This window comes from Lynx rufus, unplaced genomic scaffold, assembly GCF_022079265.1.
Source record: "Lynx rufus isolate CCGP_SWC_20201006 ecotype Redwood Valley unplaced genomic scaffold, mLynRuf1.p SCAF_18, whole genome shotgun sequence".
Taxonomy (NCBI): Eukaryota; Metazoa; Chordata; class Mammalia; order Carnivora; family Felidae; genus Lynx; species Lynx rufus.
In genome coordinates this window covers 15814865-15836036 of record NW_025814832.1, presented here as the reverse complement: position 1 = coordinate 15836036, position 21172 = coordinate 15814865, and the positions used below count along the sequence as shown (strand labels likewise).

Sequence of the window (21172 nt, the reverse complement as noted above, 5' to 3'; positions counted from 1 at the left end):
CTCTGGCACCCACTTCTTCAAGCCCTTGGATGAGTCTCTTTCTTCTCTGAGCGTCCCTCCCATCATCAGTGAAATGGAGAGGAGTATTTCTCCTGCTATGGGAGGTGCTATTGTGGCCTGGGGCTCCTATGGGTACATAAGCCTCAGCATCCTGCACACCTTCAGGCTCCCAGCTTCCAGGGAAAGGGAGCCAGAGGGGCAGGGGAGAATCAACCAGTCTCAGATATAGGGCTCAAGTTCCAGGCAAGGTTATTTGAGAAATACCCTCCTTCCCTTCCCTCAGCTCTGGCCCTGTCCTCCCGGGCCCAGCCATCTGATGTCCCTGCTCTTGGAAACTGACTGCATGAAGCCAGGACTGAGAGGGAGTCTACTGTCTTGAGGGCCTCTGAACCACCGTGCCAGGCTGCAGGGGTGCAGGATCCAGAGGCGCCCCGTCATCTGGGAAGGACCTCCTTTCCCATGACACCTCTTTCTCTCCCGCGGGACACAGTGTTTTGTTCCTGGCACGGTGAGCACGTAGCAAGTATTTGCCAGAGCAATAAATGAACATAAGGGCCTGGGGACCACTGTTTCTGTTCTCTGGGGTGGCGTGGGTGGAAGGTGAGAGGCAGGATGGTCTGACCTGGCCCGGAGGCTTCTGAGAATTGACTGCCTTCCATGTGTGGGTCAAAGGACAGCTCCTCAATACCTCACCCCCAGTTTAGAGGCACAGACCACACTGGTTCAAACTGAGATCCCAGAGCAAGCCTCATGCTGAAGCTCCAGCCCCACAGCAGACATGGACAGAGTAAAGGTTCCCATCAGTGGTGTTTTATTATCATAGATGTCAGGTACAAATAAATGGCACAAAAGGGCCAATGCGTCCCAGTTCCTCTCCAGGTGGGCTCCTGTGAATAAGCAAGAGAACAGTGTGAGGAAGCAAACGGGGAGCCACCAACTGAGTCCTGCTCACCTGGGCCCACACCTCACCCACCACGCACACCCTAACTGCTAATGGCCATTCCTCCAGGGGTCACTGGTTCACTGTCAAGTGTAAGCTCCCCGAGGACAGAAAGTGTCCGACTTTCCCTGAATGTTTCTCAGGCCTACACAGTGCCTGTCAGTAAGTGTTTGGTAAACAACTAGAGGATGTAAGTGGGGCCACTAACGAGCCAAGACAGCTTTTATTAGCAAAGAAGAAAACTCAGGCTCAGCGAGGTCGAGTAATTTGTTCAAGTCGCAGTGGAGAGCTGCGAAGTCAGGATTTTCACGTAAGCAATCTGGCTCCTGAGCTTGTATCCATTCTAGTATCTTCCCTATACTTAATACATAAACAGCAAACACACACATAAATGACACATACACGCAGCACACAAAACACTACCCACGTTCACAGGAAACACACACATATGAAATGCAATTTATATACGTTGCATATGCATGCGCACACACACACACAAATGAATGTCTAGTCATTCGTGTTCTTGGTCAGAACAGGGACGGGCTCACCTAGGGAAGGGAAATCCCTGTGGTCCCAGTGGGCCAGCCCAGGGACGCCCAAGCTTCACCTCACCACCACACCCCCTTACTCAGCCTCTAGTCACTCTGCCTCCAGGGAGTCAGGTCCAATGCAGGGAGCGTATTGCAGCTGACAAAGTCCCGGGGGAACGTGTTGGACATGAAGATGTTGTCCTTGGACACGGTGGTGATGCCCGTGTTGTCACAGATGATGCGGGACAAGGAGATCTTGGCCAGCGCCCGCTGCTGCTGCCTGGTGAACACGCCCTGGTTCTCCCACCAAAACCTGCATGGTGACACCCAGGGACATTGCACTCGAGGCTGTCCTTGGCTGGGAAGGCATCAGCGGGCTTGAGCTGCTCCCTGGATGGAAGAGGACCAGCACACACACCCGCTCCACAGCAGGAGATGGCTCCAGGCCCTCAGGCAGCCCAGGGGTTTTCAAAGGAGTGGTGCCCTCCTCACAGTACAAAGCACAGCTGCCCGGCTGCCTCCCCTCTGCCTCCACCCCCCACCCCGTGGCCTCGGAGGCCCCCCAGCTACACAGGGAGCTGGGCCCACACTCACGGACCCCTGTGCCCTGGCCCAGGGCTGTGACCATGGGGGTGGAAAGAATCTTGGGGTTGGTTTATAATGTGTCCACCCAGAGAGGGACACCTTTCTCTAATCTTCCCAAGGGCACAATACAGGCTAGGTAAGAACCGGGTATGACACATGTCAGGGCCACGATGAAACGACACTAGTAGGAGAGGCTTGGAGACCGTTCAGCAGTGAGTGACTGCTGTATGGTGGCACCCTGAAACCAGGGAAGGCATCGGTAAGACTTGCAGTTTCTATGTCTCCCTTCACACCCACGGCTCCAGGCCCCTCCTTGCTGTACTCCAGCAAGTTCAGGGCGCATTTAGGGATGACCTGGAGGCCCCGGAACACACTGGAAAGTCACGGATTCCTTCCTGCCCTTCACTTCACAGGAGAAAGTCAGGGCCCCGAGAGGTTGGGGAATAGGCCTGCAACCACACGGCGGGCCTGAACTGCTCGCCATGCCTCCCTCACCTGTCACCGTCTCGGAGCTTCCTGAACTGGGTCCCAATGAGGCAGGCAAGGAGCAGGCCCACGCGGCCGTTGGGCTCCAGGGGCTCGGCCACACCGCCCATCCAGATGTCAATGTTGTCGGGGGTGCCGTACTGCTGCATCAGCTTCTGGGCCAGGCCCAGGTTCTTCATCACTGTGGCCAGCTCGCCCACCGAGCGGGGCTGTGGGAGCCCACAGAAGCGCCGCCAGGCATTGTACCCTGCGGGGGCGGGGAGCGGGGGCTGTGGGTGGGTTCCCCAAAACTCACCTCCCCAACACGCCGTGGCCACATACAGAGGGACGTGAGGGAGAGGCCACGGAGGGGCTTCTCCCAGGCTCTAAGCCCCGAGAGAACCCTGAACTGAGGGGCCAAGACTCTTCTCTTTCCCTTGCCCTCCCACTGTGAGGAAAACCCAAAACTGCCCGGAACTCCCACAGGGTCCAAGAATAGGGACATCTCATTGTCCCCCTCTGAAGATCTCAGATCTGAGGCTTGAAGTGTGTCTAGAAGGTTCAGCCACACTAGCTGTCCCATAATGTAGGCACAGCCTTTGGGGTTAGGCTGACCTGGGTTCAAATTCAAGCTCTAGCCCTGATTTGGCTGGGATAGAAGAGCCTGGGCAGGTTCTGAAGCTCTCCAAGCCTCAGTTAGCTCATCAGTAAAATGGAAGTGATGATAACCTCTTCCCCTCAAAGTTCATGTAAAATGAAGCAAAATGAAATGTGATGTAGACAGTTTTCCAGCCAGTGGGGAAGCTTGGGCAGCTGCGGGGCACTGGAGAGGGCAGGGCTTGAGAGTGGGGGGGCAGGGAGGCCCCTGCAGCCCCCTCACCTGGGAGGCCGTGGTCCCGGCTGCGCTGCATGTTCAGGGCAGGCAAGTCCAGCCCGATCCTCATGACCTGCTCAAACAACCGGTCCCGGATCTCATCCACCGCGATTTGGTTCTGGCGATTCAGCTTGGCAGGGGTGGCCATGAGGCCCCGAAGGATGGGATCAATACCACCTGGGACAAGAGGAGCAAGACTTGGGGAAGGATCTGGCTCCATATCCAGAGCTCAGACTGGACTCAGGGTTAAGTCCCAGGTGCAGTTGGGGGATCGCAGAAGAGGGCTGGGCACATGCAGCTCCTGGTGCCAAGGTCACTCCAGTGGGCAGGTCTTCACCAGGGAATCAAGGTCTCAAGGTATAATGCCATTCAGACTTGCAAGTTGGGATGCACTCAGGCCCTGGTCTCCTGGGTCACCGAGAAGAAGCCAGTTCCCTACAAGCCACCCCACCCTTTGTTATTATATACAGAAGCAGTCAGGTGAACCGAGGCTGGAAAGTCAGATAGGATCCCCAAAGATGGAAGGCAGAGTATTTCTCCTGTCCTAGCTTTCTGCAGCCAAGCCCACCCTACCACATCCTCAGCTGCCAGCCCACTGTCTCCTGGCCTAGGTCCTGCTCACCTTCCAGCACTACTCTCCAGGTAGCAAAAAAGACCTTGCTGAGTGGAACGCGGGGGTTGGGCCCCATGGGCTGGTACTGGTTATCCAGGCGGATCATGAAAGGTTGGATGAGGGTGTGGCCATAGCGGAAGGCATTGGTGAAGACATTGGAGATTCGAGGGTCCACCGAGTCATTGTAGGATCTGTAGCGCGGCAGGTACTTCCTCAGGGCCTGTGGTCCCAGCACCAGGGGCAGGTAGTCCCGATAAGTGATGATCTAAAGAAAAGTCACGCTCAGAGTGGCCTCTCCACTCCACCTTCTCTACAGAGTCTCCACCTGCACTCCTGGCTTGGGGAGCCCCTCCATTGACTATGGCCAGGGTTGTCTCCCACAGCACTGGACCTGGGTCCAACAGAGTGGCTCCTGAGTGGTGGCTTATAAACAGAGCTCTACTGCTTACCTACTGTGTGACCTTGGGCCTGTTATTAACCTCTGTGAGCCACGGTTACTCAAATGTAAATTAAGGATAATTATGCTGCCCTCTGACTTAAAGGATTAAATAACAAAGGGCTTTGTTAGTCAATAGCTCCTTTGCCCTTGAGTTATTAATGTTTTGTTTCTCCTAATTTATAAGCTCCTGAGGACAAGGGTTGTAGCTCATTTCTGTGGAAATTACTCAGTGCCCAGCAAGCACTTGGCTCACAGTAAGGTTCCATACGTTTGTGGAGGTGGGGGAGGCAAAAAAAAAAAAAAAAGGGCCACCCTAGATGATTTCCTCAGTGAAAAGAGAAGATATGGAACAGTCTCACTCTTGATTCTAGAGTCTGGAATTTTCTGTGAGGCTTAAATGAATCTCACTTAAGTTCTTGGTGCAAAGCAAAAACTTACCCTCAGCACCTGCAACTCTCTCCCTCTCTGGAGTCTGAGAGTATTGAAAAGGTGTGTGCGTGCATGCACGCAGGTGTGTGTGTGTGTGTGTGTGTTTACGTCTTGGGAAGAGGATGGGGGTATTGAAGTATCAAAAGTTGGGAGAGAGAACCAGGAACATTTTGCAGGGGTAAATAAAGGTGAGGAGATTGGGTGAGCTATGATAGAGCCAAATGAAGAGGAGATGGGGGGGGGGGGGCCGGAGAGAAAAGGAGAGGCATTTATTGACCAGCTGCTACACGCCAGGCACTTCAGACCCACCCCTTTAATTCTCCCAAAACCATCCCAATGGACTGGAAAGAAGAAATAGGAGCAAGCCTAGGAGAGAGAGGATGGAAGGCAAGTGACCTTCATCAGGCACTCAGTATCGCCAGGTGTTTTCATATATATCATTTAATCTTTACAGTGTCGTGGATGAATATGTTGAGGCTCAAAACACTGGCCCAAAGTCACACAGCTAGAATGTGGCAGAGGCACATCTGCATCCCAAGCCTGCCACATCGCTGGCATCATCAATACTCAGGACGGCATACCTGGACCATGGCTCCCACGATCTTGCGAGCTTCTTGGTAGAGCCTCTCTCCATCCCAGCCTGGGTTCAGGCGCTTGAGTTGTGTGGCCAGCCGGTTGTGCTCCCGCAAAAAGAGTGTGTGCATGGAGGCGAGCTCGGGCATCTCACTTGAGCGGGGGTCCCCTTGGGGAAGCAAAAGCTACTGTCATTCCTAAGACCCCATCAGAAAGGACTTGCTCCACAAAGACTCCCTCCCCAGCCAAGATCTGAAACCCAGACTTTGTTCCATCCATCTTTCCACACCATGTTCAGTTTACATCTCCTCCAGGAGGTTCCCCCTTGATGTCCTGGTCCACCATGATAAATTCTTCCTCTGTTTAGGGGCACTGCTGCTTGGAGATGCTCATTCAATAGGCATCAGATCTGCCCCATGACTTGCCACCTTCTAATGCCTGAGACGGGGAGCTCCTTGAAGACGAAGACCATGGCTTGTCCCTTTTTGTATCTGACCCTCCACCCAACTCACACGCAGACACATGGAGTTTAACACAGTGCCTTCTACAAAGTAGGAGATCCGTAAACATTGCTTGGTTGACTTATTCTCTTGCTTCAGGCCAGACCAAAAAGTAGCATGCATGTTAGCACTCCTTACTTCCATGCCCATGTCAGACATAGCTAATGATCACAGCACTCTCTCCTGCTAAAATTGGAAGCAACCTCAGAATCCTTCTTAACACAGGACTCTAGAAAGCCACTAGCGACCTGATCAGAGTTGCCATCCTCGCCCTTACTGCATGCTAATTTGCAGCCCGCTCGGGCTCCAGAGAACGGGGTGGGGGGTAGATTTTTACAGTCCACATCTGAGACTGTTAGGAAAAAAAAGAAAGAAAACCAAGTGAGACCCCTAATCCCTCCAGGCCTCCCCAAGCCTTCTCTGGAAGGGCCAGAGTTAGGACCAGGCCCGTTTAGCAGGACACTGGGTTCAGTCTTTATAAGTTCTAGAGGCTGGTGGGAAAGAAACTCTGGGAGCAGCTTTACCATCCCATGAGCTGCCAGAGCGCACGATGATCCAGACCCAGGACATGTGGCTCAACGCCAGGATGGAGGCAGCCATAGGTCGCTGAGGAGTGCTGCTCTTCCTTCACTAGCCCAGAAAAGTCTCACAGGAGCCGACCTGGATCCTCCTGCCCAGGACCAGTGGGGGAGAGGCCACAGGGAGCCAGCCGTCAGGAGAAGTTGGGAGGCCAGAGGGAAGGGCCTCAGGACCTTTTTGGATCCACTATTGGATTTACATTAAAAAACATTGGAAGTTTCTGGGCATGGGCACCATTATTGCTCCAACCATATCCCCAGGGCTTCCAGGTATTTAAATTTAAAATCTCACCCTCTCTAATTACAGGGAATCAAGATGGCAGGAGGTGATATTCTGGAGCAGCACTGTCCCATAGAACTTTCTGAATTGATGAAAATGTTCTACATCTCTGCTGCCCTATATGGGAGCCACTAGCCTATGAAGTTATTGAATGCTTGAAATGTGGCTAGTACAGCAGAGGAACTGAATTTTACTTTTAAGTTAATTTAACTTAAGTTCATTTTAATTAACTTAAATGTAAATGCAAATAGCCATGTGTGGCCAGTGGCTACCATAGTGGATGATGCAGTTCTAGAGAGTGAGGGTGCCATGTCTCCTTAGTCCCCTGTCCCTGGGGACTCAACTCTCTGGCAGAGTCCAGAGGGAAAGGGAGAGATGTAGAAAGGGATGGACAGATGGAAAAGAAGCTCCTTGGCTACCCCTGGGTCTCCTTCTTAGGTTTGTTCTGTTTTTGTTTTTGTTTTTTGTTGGTTTTGGTTTGGGGGTGGGAGTTGGTCTGCTTTTTGGTTTTGGTTTTTGCTCCACCCAACTTGTTACCAAGGTAACTGGATTAGTATCATGAAGTTGATGAGGACAGAGTCACAAACAGCACCCCCGCCCCCAGCAGGGTGTGCCCATGCACCAGCCCAAGTTCCTACTGGTGGCTGACCTGCCAGGAAGCAGGGGATGCGCGCAGAGCGGTTGGTGAGGAGGCAGGGGTCATCACGCAGGTTGTCAAAGGGCAGCAGGGCCCGACCATTGTCACTGAAGCGGGTGTTGACGGCCAGCAGCCCCAGCTGGTTGGTCAGGTTTCGAAGCTTAGTGGCCAAAGAGTCCTCGCTGCCATACACCATGCTGGCATCCATGAAAGAGGTGAGCGCATTGATCTGGTTGCGGATGGTGATGTTGCTCTCTGTGCAGGCTGGGGAGGAGCGGAAGAAGGGGATGCAGTCACGCTGGTTCCTGATGCGGGGGTCATCTGGTGGGATCTGTGACACATAGACAGGCCCCGCTCACCAAGGGCAGGGACAGAGTGGCTCTCCCCTGTCCACCCCCCACCCCAAGGCCTTGATCCCACCTCCAAAGCAGCCTGGAACCCAGGACCAGACAGGGAGACCCAGACACCACAGCGGGTTCCTCAGGACTTCTGGCCGCCCTCAGCTGGCAGGGAGGCCTCTCAAGTCCCACAGACGATCCCCGTCTGCGGTTGCACCTGCAGAGTGCTTCTGAGCTAAGGGGTGATGACCAGGACTCTGGAATGGGGGATGTGCACCCCTGGGGAGAAGAGCCCGCCAGTCCTCACCTTAACTTTCTCTCCCTCTTTCTCTCCCCCAGTCTGCCCCTCCCTCCCCTGTTCTCTGGATGCAGTCCCTACACTCGCAGTTGGCTTTTTCTTCCTTTTCTTTTCCTGCTCCCCCCACCCTTCCCCGTCATCCTTTTCCTGTCTTTCACTCTGGCCCCTGCCTATCTCTCCTCTTCTCTCTCTCTCTCTCTCTGCCATTCTCCTTCCTTTCTCTCCTCTCCCACTCCCCTCCAGCCCTCCAGCCCTCCAGCAATGGACAGCCCAGGCTCTTTGCAATGTGCCCGGATGCGGGAAGGTGCCCCTCTCTGGTCAGAGGAAAGGGGGACTGAACACGCGGCACCTACACGCGGAGGTTGGAGGGAGGCAGGAAGGTCCTGCGCCAGGGAGGCGGAGGGGAGTGGGTGAGCAGGGTGAACCTTACTCAGGAGCTGGGGAAGGGGTTCAGCACAGAGGGAGGTGGCCGCTTGCAGGAATGATGGCCCCTATCCCCACCGGGCAGGCAGCGGCGGGGCAGGAAGGAGGAGGCACCTTGAGCGGGAAGCAGGGAGGCTCCTGCTCGCAGCTGGTCTTGCAGTCGACACTAGTGATGAAGGACGCCAGGGCGCCGGGATCCGGGCTCAAGTCGAGGTCGTGGTCGATCAGCTGACCCCACTGCACGAACAGCAGCGAGCGCTCCTGGTCCGGGGTCAGCTGCTCCGTGGGGAAGCGCACGATGGCGTTGGAGACGGCGCGCGCCTGCGGGACACGGGGCGTCAGGGGCCGCCTGGGGCCCCGCGCGCCTCTGGGCCCGGCCTCGCCCCCTCTGTCGGCCGGTGCTCACCAGGGGGACCGGGAAGCCGCCGCGCTTGACCCCGGGCGTCCAGCCGAAGGGCAGCGAGAAGCCGTCCTCGTACTCGGCCGGCAGCCAGCGCGCGAAGGCGCGGTTGGAGGCCCCCAGCGTGGGACTGCGTCTGCAGGGATCAGACGGGGCGCTGACACGACGTAGCGCCACGGGCCGGTGGGGGACCCGGACGCGACCCCGCGTCCGCCGCCCGCCCCGGGGCCGCCCCCAGCCAGCAGCACCTGTTGTTGCACTGCCCGGTGATGGTGCGGTACTTGTCGTTCTCGGGGCACGTCACCCCCACGTCCTGGTAGGCGCAGCCGCTGGACTTGGACAGAAGATTCAGCTGCGCGGGTGTCAGCACGTCTGAGGCCGGGGAAAGAGGGATGTGGGAATTGAGTCCCTCCCCCCCATTTCCTATCCTAAGCTGGGGAGCCTTGATTTGGGGGCACAGAGAGGAGACTCCGATGTGCCTGAGCCTCCCCCCGGGAAGACGGGGCGAGGGGCGGGGGGGGGGGGACTGGGAGATGCCTGAGGTCCCGAGTAGAGCAGGAGACTGAGGTTGTAGGGGCAACGGTACCGGTGATGTTGAGGGGCCCTGGCCGCAGAGGCCGCAGCTTCCCCTCCAGCAGGCTTAGGGCCACATGCAGATAGTCAGCAGCCCTCACGGCTGTCCTGGTGGCTGCCACCGGCTGCTTGAAGTAGGACAGGAGATCCATGGGGCTGGCCAAGCCACTGCGAAGCCGCTGCTTGATGCTGTTTGCAGAAGGGAGGAGTGAGGCCACAGAAGGTGGGGGCAGAGACACTCAGCAGAGCCCGCAGGACAGTGGAGACAGACCCACGGACAGGAAGCAGGTTTCTGTTTATAAACGGACTACGGACCTGGGTATCCAGACAGAGGCAAGGCCATGGGGAGTGATGTTCTCAAACCCAAAGACACAAAGACTGACAGGCAGACGGAGGGTCCCATCCATACCCACGAAGTCCCCGCATCAAGTTCCTTCTCCGAAAGACCTGGGGCAGCCTTGCCCAGAGCTGGGAAGTGCCCAGTAACCCACCTCTCCCGCTGTTCCTTGTAGGCCGTGTCCACTAGCCGCTTGGCCTCCTCCATGCAGGTCAGCACCACCGAGGTCTCCACTGCCTCCAGGACAGCTGTCCAGAACAGGAGTCACATAAGTCAGGAATGGGTCCCAGAGCCCGGTGGCCTGCGCTGAGGAAGGGGATCCTTGGGACTCACAGCCACCCCCAACACACCACCTTTTCCCCTTCTTTCTGCCCTGTTACCTGGACCGGCACCCTCAGAGGGCTGGGGCACCGCCAGAATGGCCAGGAGGAGCCCTGCAAGCGCCAGCAGCAGCTTCATCTCTGCAACAAGACCCCAAGCCCAGTAAGTCCAAAGCCCACAGTGCATTCGGGAGAAGAGAGCCCCACCATCCCTCTCCTTCTGGCCCTTCACTCCCACCTTCATACCCCTGTCCAACCTCCATGGGTCCTGCCTACCTCCTGGACGGAGGGGTTCACAGCACGCCTCTTTCACTAGCTTCAGTCTCTCAGCCCCTCAGGACCTCACCTCTGAAGTTCACCTGGCATTGGCCATGCGGTTCAGCTGAATCCAGGCCTTTATGTCCTCTAGGCTCAGTGGGGGGGGGGGGGGGAGTGGGGGGAGCAGACAAAACCCGCCCCTGGAGACTAAACGCTCTCTCCTCCCCAACTGGGGTTGGGGTGCCCAGAAGGTGATCGCTTCTATGGGTGAGAGGGACAGGAAAGGAGAGACCAGAACTGTGCCCAGCCTTTGAACTTAGCATTCCACCCGAGTTTCTCAGCTCCCATTGTGTGCCTAGACAATTGTTGTCCCCAGGTGTATAGGCAACTAACCCACCTCCAAAATTCTGTTTAAATTTAGTGTCCAGGGATCCTTGCAAAGGGACAAAAGTCAGGAACCAAGAGCCTAAGGAACTATGGGAAATAGAGTGACCCCAGAGGAGGAGGGAAGGTGTAGGGGACTCTTGGAGTAACAATCTGATCAGCCTCGGGGGGTTGTCCCCCACCCCCAACAGTACGCTGGCCCTTGGCAGCCCCCCATTCTTGGCGAAGGCTAAAGGGACAGGAAATCTGGCTGAAGACCGTTGGATTTCACAGGAAAGCCTGGGGGCTACAGGCTCAGGACCAAGGTAACTTCCTCTATCCCTCTCCTCCTCCCCTTTCTTCTGGGCTCTGGGTAGCCGGCTATCTTCAGCACTCCTGCCACCTGCTCCTGGATTTCAGGAACCAGGAAACAGCAGAGCTGGATGTGGTTAGTGGTCAGTTAGGTGACACAGCCCAGGGCCTCTCTGGGATCAGGTCAGTGCAGTTAAGAGGACTGGGGCTAAACTGTAGGATAGCTCTGGAATAGAATGAGATAGTGCTTCCCCTGAAGAACGCTGGCAATGCAGCTGCCATTCTCAGGCAGGACAAGTACCCCATGACTAACGGCTGTTTGTCCATCTCCTTGGGCCCTTGTTAGGCTCCCCTGTTATTTGGTCTAGCCACACCTCCTACCCCGGCCACCTTCCTGCCCTCACTCTTGTCATCTATGCTCAGACCACATCTTGACCGAGGAACAAGGGACAGCAACACATCCAGAACACCCTCCTGGTATGCCCACAGATCCTTTCGCTTGTGGGAAGTGGAGCCCAGTGGAGCCCATAAAGGAGGAGGCCATTCTTCCAGCCTGGCTCTGCCGACAACTTGTTATGTGTGAACTTGGACAAGTGGCTCCTTGTGAATCAGATTCTAGAATTTTATACTTTTGAAAATACTTTTTTTTTAAAAATTTTTTTTCAACGTTTTTATTTATTTTTGGGACAGAGAGAGACAGAGCATGAACGGGGGAGGGGCAGAGAGAGAGGGAGACACAGAATCGGAAACAGGCTCCAGGCTCCGAGCCATCCGCCCAGAGCCTGACGCGGGGCTCGAACTCACAGACCGCGAGATCGTGACCTGGCTGAAGTCGGACGCTTAACCGACTGCGCCACCCAGGCGCCCCTTGAAAATACTTTTAATGTTTATTCATTATTGAGAGAGAGAGAGAGCACGAGTCGGGGAGGGACAGAGAGGGAGACACAGAATCTGAAGCAGGCTCCAGGCTCTGAGCTGCCAGCACAGAGCCTGACGCAGGGCTCGAACTCAGGAACCATGAGATCATGACCTGAGCCGAAGTCAGACGCCAACCGACTGAGCCACCCAGGTGCCCCGAAAATACTTTTTTAATCCTACAAGTAATATATTTCCACTCATGAGAATTTAGAGAACACAAGCAAAAATAAAAATAAGTCAAAATCACTTATAATCAAGTGAGGTTATGGGTAAATTTTTTCTTTCCAGGCTTGTAATTTTTCATACAAATAAGCAGGAAGAAAATAATTCCTCATAATCCCACTACTCGTAAATAACCCCATTTAACAATTTGATATCCTATATGTAGATATAATATGTATTTTTTTTTTTTTTTGGAGAGAGAGAGAGAGCAGGGAAGAAGGGCAGAGGGAGAGAGAGAGAATCTTCTTTTTTTTAAATGTTTATTTTTGAGAGAGAGAGAGACAGAGCATGAGTGGGGGAGGAGCAGACAGAGAGGGAGACACAGAATCCAAAGCAGGCTCCAGGCTCCGAGCTGCCAGCCCAGAGCCCAATGCGGGGCTCAAACTCACCAGCCTGAGCCAAACTCGTGACCTGAGCCAAAGTTGGACACTCAACTGACTGAGCCACCCAGGCGCCCTGAGAGAGAGAATCTTAAGCAGTTTCCACATTTAGCATGGACCCCGACACAGGGCTTGATCTCACGACCCTGGGATCATAACCTGAGCTGAAATCAAGAGGCAAGACACTCAATCGACTGAGCTAACCAGCTGCTCCTAGATATAATATGTATTTTAAAATGTGATAAGAACATACTCTAAATTTTGTCTTACAACCTAGTTTTAGTACCTAACAATTTAGCCTGGACATCTCTCTATGTCAATAAATATAGACTTAGTTCATTTGTATATCTGCATAATATTTTGTATGAAGTACTATGTACTAGTATATGAAGTACTAGTATTATTCACTAATTCCCTCTTGTTAGATACTTGGGTTGTTTCCCATTTCCAGTGTTATAAGCAGTACTAGGGTCAACATCTGTGGGGTTAAATCTGTAGTCCTATCTTCAGTTATTCCCTCAGGCAAGAAGTTCTAGATGTAAAATTGATGCATATTTGAGTAGCAACATTTTTAAGGCTTTTTTAAAAAAAATTGTCAAATGGCCTCACGGAGATTGCACCTCACCCTTCCATTAGCCATGCCTGAGTGCACCTGTTCCCCGTTGCCCTCATCAGCTCTGACAATTAGCGTCCTCTTACCCTTTCAGGGGAATTGTCAAGGCTCAAGAGGACAGAGATACTTAAGCCCCTTGCAGCTCAGATGAGAGAGATGGAGCTCAGTGAAGGAAACGACTGTGTCAAAGGCAGCAGTGTGGCACAGCTCAGAATGATCTAGCTGTCAGGTCTCCTGACTTCCACACCAGCACTCTTCACCTGGTGGCCTCTGCAACCTCACTCCTGACCTTTCTTTCGGGCATTTATTCAACAAGTACTGAGCCCTTGCAGGGGCCGCTTGCACTGTGCTGGCCACTGGGCGTACCCTGCTGAGCACAGTGCGGGCTTTGTCCTCAAGGAGCACACAGGAGAATACGGAAAGGCAAACTGATGGCACATGAGAGCCTTGTGCGGTGTTCTTTGGGGGCATCAAAGAGTAGCACGTGGACCAACTGGAGGTACTTAGGAAAGATTTCTTGACGAGTTGGTGCTTGAGACAATCTTGAAGAATGTTTAGAAGTTGACCAAGTAGGGACACCTAGGTGGCTCAGTCGGTTAAGCACCCAACTTCAGCTCAGGTAGTGATCTCGCGGTCCGTGGGTTCGAGCCCCATGTTGGGCTCTGTGCTGACAGCTCAGAGCCTGGAGCCTGCTTGGGATTCTGTGCCTCCCTCTCTTTCTCTGCCCCTCCCCCACTCATGCTCCAGCTCTGTCTCTCAAAAATAAACATTGAAAAAAAAATTTAAAAAGGGGGGGGCACCTGGGTGGCTCAGAGTTAAGTGTCCGACTTCGGCTCAGGTCATAATCTCGCAGTTTGTGAGTTCCAGACCTGTATTGGGCTCTGTGCTGACAGCTTGGAGCCTGGAGCCTGCTTCAGATTCTGTCTCCCTCTCTCTGCATCTCCCCTGCTCACGCTCTGTTTCTGTCTCTCAAAAATAAACATTGAAAAAAAAAGAAAAAGAAAAAAGAAAAACTAAAGCCTTTTCAACGAATGATGTTAAAATACCCTTCACTCTCTGCTGCTGTGCAGGTGGGAGAATTCTTAAGATGTACAATCCCAAACCACCTGCCTTTGGCTCAGGGCTGGAGCAATGGGCTTGCATTTACCTGCAGAGATTTGAGATGCTCCTTGACTTTTACAATGTTTCCAACCACTTAATAATGATACAACTGGGCTGACCGCAATGCTGTCCAGTCTGTACCTCTGCTGATCCCTCATGTAGGCCGTGTTTGTCTCTCCCAGGCATATTTGAGGCCCAAAGGGCTTCTCAGCGTGCAGAGTAACCAGAAGGAGACCATGTCTGTGGGAGGAGATATTCCAAACAAGCCTAGTCCCTTAAATTACCCCCAGTTCCCATCCCGGGGGTGGCCTCTGGAGGGCGCTGCAACTGCTCCATCTCAAGACTATCGTCCTGGGAGGAAGTACCCCCCCCCCCGCCCGCCATGCCCTCCCCGCGTGGGCGCCTTCCCTTCTCCCCACTTACCTTCCCAAACACCCCCACCCCAGGGTAAAGTCCAACTGCCTGTGGGATAACGGGCCCTCTGCTACTGCTTGCAAAACAGTGCGCTCTTTCTTAATGCTGTTTAGGAAACAGTTCAGTTGGGATTACCGCCAGATTTCCTGTGTGTGTGTGTGTGTGTGTGTGTGCGCGCGCGCGCGCGTGGTTGGAGAGAAGGAGGCTATGGAAGCTGGGCGGAGGCAGGGTCAATGACCCCTCAGACACAGCAATTGCACCTGGCCCAAAGACCTTCTTTTCTTGCTTTTTTTTTTTTTTTTTTTTTTTTTTTTTTAATTTTTTTTTTTCAACGTTTATTTATTTTTGGGACAGAGAGAGACAGAGCATGAATGGGCAAGGGGCAGAGAGAGAGGGAGACACAGAATCGGAAACAGGCTCCAGGCTCTGAGCCATCAGCCCAGAGCCCGACGCGGGGCTCGAACTCACAGACCGCGAGATCATGACCTGGCTGAAGTCGGACGCTTAACCGACTGCGCCACCCAGGCGCCCCTTTTCTTGCTCTTTAAATTTTTAAAAATTAATTTTGAATTGTACAGGTAATACGTGGATACATTGTGAATAAAACTAAAATGTCACAAATCCTGTGAAAGCTCTCTTTAGGTTATTGCACCATCCCTAATTCCAGTCTCCTTCCTCCACTCCTCAGACCCACACCCTGTTGCCATTTTTGTGTTTGTCCCTCCAAGCCTTTTACTCTACATTTATTTATATATGTGGATCTGTGGGAAATATTCGTCTTCCTTTGTTTTCCCACAAATGATAGTACATTAAACATTTGTTGGGCAATGTGCTTCTGTCATTCAACAGGACATCTTGCAGATCTACCATATACTACTTAGAAAACAATCTCACTGTTTTAAAAACCTCTCGTGCATTCTTCTGTGAAGTTATACCTCCATCATGAGACCATTCCTCTCTTGATGGGAACTGTTTTCCCATTTTTTCACTATTAAAAACAATGCAGCAAGAAGCCTCTGTACACACACACACGCACACACACACACATTGTCCTCCAGGGTAAAGATTGAGAAGTGAGCCACAGGTTTGTGCATTTAAAATTTTTAATAAATCCGTAATACCAAACTGTCCTCCAGATTTATCAAAATTCTCAAGGGCAAAGATTGGAATCACATTATTCGTTCAATTTTTATTTCTTTCGATAATAGCCAGCGTCTTTTTATTTGAATTAGCTGTTCTGTAAATGTCCTGTGTTTGGCGTTGTCCGTTTTTCTTTTTTTTTTTTTTTTTAATTTTTTTTTTTTTCAACTTTTATTTATATTTTGGGACAGAGAGAGACAGAGCACGAATGGGGGAGGGGCAGAGAGAGAGGGAGACACAGAACCGGAAACAGGCTCCAGGCTCTGAGCCATCAGCCCAGAGCCCGACGCGGGGCTCGAACTCACGGACCGCGAGATCGTGACCTGGCTGAAGTCGGACGCTTAACCGACTGCGCCACCCAGGCGCCCCAACGTTGTCCGTTTTTCTATCGGATTGTCATTGTTTTATTTATTTGTAAAAGTTACCATATATTCTGAATAATACTAATCTGTTAGCTGTTTTGTATATTGTTAATATTTTCCAGCCTTAACTTTTCACTTGTTTTTTATAGGGTCATTAAAAAAATTTTTTTTAATGTTTATTTTCGAGAGAGACAGAGCACGAATGGGAGAGGGACAGAGACAGACGCACACACACAGAATCCGAAGCAGGCTCCAGGCTCTGAGCTGTCTGCCCAGGGACCGACACAGGGCTCAAATTCACGAACTGAGAGATCATGACCCGAGCGGAAGTTGGACGCTTAACGACCAGCCACCCAGGCACCTCTATAGGGCCACTTTTTACGAAGTGGTCAGATTGATCAATCTTTTCCTTTATGGATTTTCCTTTTCAGACTTGTTTAAAATGATCTTTCCTTTTTCAAGAACATAAACATACTCTCCTAGATATTCTTCTAATACCTTCATATTTTGATTTTCCACATTTAGATCACTAAAGCATCTGGAATTTTTGAGTGTGAAAAGTGTAAGTGCACAGTGCAAGAGTGGACTATCTTTATTCATTTCCAAATGGGTAACCAGTCGTCCCAATGCCTTCTGTTTTTTTCCCCCACTGAAATAAGATACTGCCTTTTCTCACTTAACATAAATGTGTGTGTTTTTCTGGAATATTCTATTCTACTGATCTAGTCTATTGATTCCTATGTCACTATCATTGCAATTTCCATAACTTTTTAATATTTTTTATTTCCATTAAGATAAATTCTTCTTCCTCATTCTTCTTTTCAAAGGAATCTTCAACATTCTGACATATTTACTCTTACATTTCAATATCTAGTTCCATGAGAAATCCTATTGATATTTTTATTGATATTATATTCAGTTTATACATAAATCTGGTGACAATTGGCATCTTTAAGGTATTGTCTTCCTATTCATATACATCCATTCATTCAACATATATTTCCCGAGTACCTGTGGTCCAGCACTGTTCTGGGAACTAGGAACAGAGCAATTACCAAATCACTCTCCTAGAATTTACATTCTTGAGTAACACAGTACATCATTTTATTGTCTACTTTTATATTCTTCATTGAAATGTTATTGTTTTACCTTCTTGTTAGGTTTGTTCCTAAGTACTCCCTTTTTGAAATAGGTATATAAATTTTGTCATTAAGTTTCTCCACAGAACTTGTAAAATCGTATAAGTGTTTTCTTTCTTTAAAAGTTTTAGTATGCTTCTTTTAGTTCTCTTTAGAAGGCAGAGACATAGATCTGAAAAACATTGGACATTTTTAACCCCTACCCCCATCCTAGAAAGGTTGTGTTCTCTAATGAACAAGGTTTAAACAAAAAAATTTTAAGTGACTATTCAAGCTTTTGTTAGTTGCAAAAAATAGTTCCCAAATTTGTTTCAGGTAGTATTGTAGAGATAAAGACAAGTCAGGTGATATGATTATACAAATGTTTAATGGATATTCAATTAAACCCCTTTATACCTGTGGTTATTGGTAGTGGGGGTAGGGTAAGTGTCCATGAGACAAAGTTAAAAAAAAAAACACTAAAAACATGAAGCACTAAACTCAAAGTAAAAGAATGCAACAGCAACTCTACCAATCAGATTAGTTAAAATTGTAAAAAGCTAATAAAGCCAGCACCAGTCAGTATGTGAAAATATAAGTGCAGATTGGCCCCCACGACACGGGATGGCAATTTGACAATGTCAGTCAGAATCCAAACTGTACATTTGTTCTGACTCAACAATTCTACTTTCAAGAAGAAATGTATCCTTCAGATGCTTTGTTAGGAAATCATAAAGATACCTGCCCAAGAGTGTTCATTTCAGTCTCATTTCCAACAACCAAAAGACCAGAAACAAGCCATATGTCCATCAAAAAAATTTTTGACACACTGGTCATTCATATAATGGTGTTTTATGCAATCTTTAAAACTAATGAAGCGGGGGGGGGGGGGGCTCCTGGGTGGCTCAGCTGGTAGAGCATGTGAATCGTAATTTCAGCGTTGTGAGTTCAGGTCCCACGTTAGGGCCTTCATAAAAAAAAATAAAAACTAATGAAGGAGGTCTATACATAGGAATACAGAAAGATATGTTTGCAAAAGAAAAGAGCTAGTTACAAAGCATATACCACATGATACAATTCATGCAAAACACACAGACACACATGCATGCTATGGGCATATATATATATACATTTAAATATGCATAGAAAATCCTGGAAACAGGCACAGAAGCCTATGGTTACCATTTGGGGAATGGAACTGAAAGGGTTGGGTGGAGGGTGGTTATTTTAAAACCAATGCTCCTCTGTTTGATAGTTTCACAAAGAAAATAAAATAACTTCATTACCAAAAAAAAAAAAAAAAGACAAGACAAAACAAAACAAAACTAGTAACATCTCCCTCCACCTTACCTTCCCAAAGTAGCAAATTTTGATTTTTTTTTTTACATAATCAGTGGTTTTGGATTACTTTTGCTTTGGTTTACTTAATATGAAGTCAAACACTACCAAAGATTGAAATGATAGCATCGGCATATGTGGCATTAAGGGGTAAGCATTTCCCCTGTGGGAGACTTCAGTAGCCTGACTGATAATGTGGCTAAGTATAAAACTCAAGTTCAAATTTCTTTCTCTTCAGCACTTGAAAGACATTTCTCCATTATCTTTACACATCTAGTACTACAATTAAGTTCTCTGTTACAAGTAGACACAATTAAGCCCTATTTCAGGCAAAGCAGAATTAACATGAGCTACAGGATCCATCGGCTAAATCTGACTATGGAGATGTCACGGAAATGAGACACAAAAGTGAAATTGTTGGAGAAGAGAAAATAAAAAGTGCTGGTAAGGGGAACACAGACTAAGAGGGAGAGGGGCCAGGTTTCTCCAGCAGGGGATGGGGCTAGGAGGAGCTACCCAGTCCCCCTCCTCTCTGCACGTTCTAGCCCTCATCAGATCAGTGCCCACCATGTAGAGACAGCAAGGCGGGAAAACAGCCCCTCAAGGCCAGCAAAAGTTTGTGAAAGGGGATGTTACATGGTGATGCTGGACCCTGGCTGGGTTGGGGAGTGGAAACACAGCTCCTTTCCTCTACCCTGACGACTAGACTATTATGACCTAATGGGAAGTTCTCACTTGGGCACAAGTACATGGAGAATACCTAATGAGTAAGATCCCCCGGGTAAGTGCAGGGTGGAAACAGTGGATGAGCCCAAATTATAACCGCAGAGTCTCTCTAAGCTGTGAGTCTCCCACCAACGCCCTTATCTGTGCCTTGTACACAATCTTTAAACTCAACAGGAGGGTGACATACCAGCTCATAGGCTTTCATCCTCTATCTTCCTCCCAGGTCATGACCAAGTGGAATTTATCCCAGGAAACTCAGGTTGGTTTAATGCTGAAAAATCACTGAAATTTACCACAACTAAGAAAGAAAACCATATAACCTCCCATTAGATGCAGAAAGATCGTTTGACAAAGTCCAACATCCGTTACTATTTAAAAAAAACAAATCAAAAAGCCCAACTCTCTGCAAACTAGGAGTAGAAGAGAACTTCCTTGAACCTGATGAAGGGTATCTACAAAAATATATGTCACTAACATCATTATTCATGGTGAAAGACTAAATGCTTTTCTTTTTCCCTAAGACCAGGAACAAGGCAAGTGTGTCCACTCCTATAATTTCTATTTAGCACTGTACTAGAGGTTCCATCCAACCCAGTGGAGGAAGGAAGGAAGGAAGGGAGGGAGGAAGGAAGAAAGGAAGGAATGGAGGGAGGAAGGGAGAAAGAAAGAAAGACCGAGACAGAGAGAAAGAAAGAAAAGGCATCAAAATTTGAAAAGACGAAGTAAAACTCTTTGTTTATATACAGTATGATCACATATGTAGAAAATTCTTAAGAACCTACAAAAACTACTAGAACTAATAAGTGAGTTTGATAAGGCTGCAGCATACAAAGCCAAAATATAAAAATCAGTTGTATTTCTATATACTAAGAACAAAGAATCTGAAATTTTAAATAACAATACCATTTATAATAGCATCAAAAATATGAAATAATTAGGGGAGTGCCTGGCTGGCTCACTGGAGCCTGTGACTCTTGATCTTGGGGATGTGAGTTCGAGCCCCACGTTGGGTATAGGGATTTTTTTTTAATTTTTGTTAACCTTTATATATATGAGAGACAGAGAGAGGCAGAGCATGAGAAGGAGAGGGTCAGAGAGAAAGGGAGACACAGAATCCAAAGGAGGCTCCAGGCTCTGAGCTATCAGCACAGAGCCTGACGCAAAGCTCGAACAAACTCACGGACTGTGAGATCACAACCTGAGCCGAAGTTGGACGCTTAACCCACTGAGCCACCCAGGTACCCCTGGGTGTAGAGATTATTTAAAAATAAAACCTTAGGGCAGCTGGTGGCTCACTTCATCCCACTTCAGCTCAGGCCACAATCTCATGATTCATGGGTTTGAGCCCCTTGTCGGGCTCTTTGCTGACAGTGTGGAGCCTGCTTGGGATTCTCTCTCTCTCCCTCCCTCTCTCTCTGTCTCTCTCTCTCTCTTTGTCCCTCCCTGATTCGCACTCTCTTAAGATGAATAAATAAACTTAAAAAGTAAATGAAATCGTTAAAAATGAAATAATTAGGGATAAATTGGACAGAAGATGGACAAGATCGAATTACCAAGAGAAATTAAAGACCTAAAGAAATGGACAGATGTACTGTGTTCATAGGTCAGAAGGCTCAACATTGTTCACATTGTCCCAACTGATGTTTGTCGAGTCTCAATGTTGAGTTTGCCTTGGCCTTAGTAGTTGAGAGCCCCTGCAAGACAGGGTGAGCAAGGCTGCTGACCTGCAGGGTTTCGGTGAGAGAGGGAGGGGGCACTTTGGTGGCTCCTCGCCT

The 21172-nt window shown here is 49.8% G+C and overlaps 1 protein-coding gene across 1 annotated transcript; it reads right to left on the bottom strand.

Moving 5' to 3' along the window:
- Positions 1 to 796: 796 nt before the first annotated feature.
- On the bottom strand, positions 797 to 10289 carry MPO (myeloperoxidase). The gene is made up of 13 exons (XM_047080541.1): positions 10193 to 10289; positions 9967 to 10060; positions 9489 to 9664; positions 9151 to 9274; positions 8909 to 9038; positions 8617 to 8823; positions 7456 to 7774; positions 5457 to 5617; positions 4017 to 4272; positions 3401 to 3571; positions 2551 to 2788; positions 1569 to 1783; positions 797 to 887 (listed from the first exon to the last, which is right to left on the bottom strand). Exons 1-12 carry the CDS (start codon positions 10269 to 10271, stop codon positions 1576 to 1578), a joined length of 2163 nt encoding a protein of 720 aa, XP_046936497.1. The 5' UTR covers positions 10272 to 10289; the 3' UTR covers positions 797 to 887; positions 1569 to 1575.
- Positions 10290 to 21172: the final 10883 nt, after the last annotated feature.

What these genes read in the sequence shown, in the direction of transcription:
- MPO (XM_047080541.1), bottom strand. Translation starts at nt 10,271, where the DNA reads ATGAAGCTGCTGCTGGCGCTTGCAGGGCTCCTCCTGGCCATTCTGGCG. An exon ending in CTCTGAGGGTGCCGGTCCAG is followed by an intron (nt 10,061 to 10,192) that starts GTAACAGGGCAG and finishes TGTTCTGGACAG; the next exon opens with CTGTCCTGGAGGCAGTGGAG. An exon ending in AAGCTCCGAGACGGTGACAG is followed by an intron (nt 1,784 to 2,550) that starts GTGAGGGAGGCA and finishes GTCACCATGCAG; the next exon opens with GTTTTGGTGGGAGAACCAGG.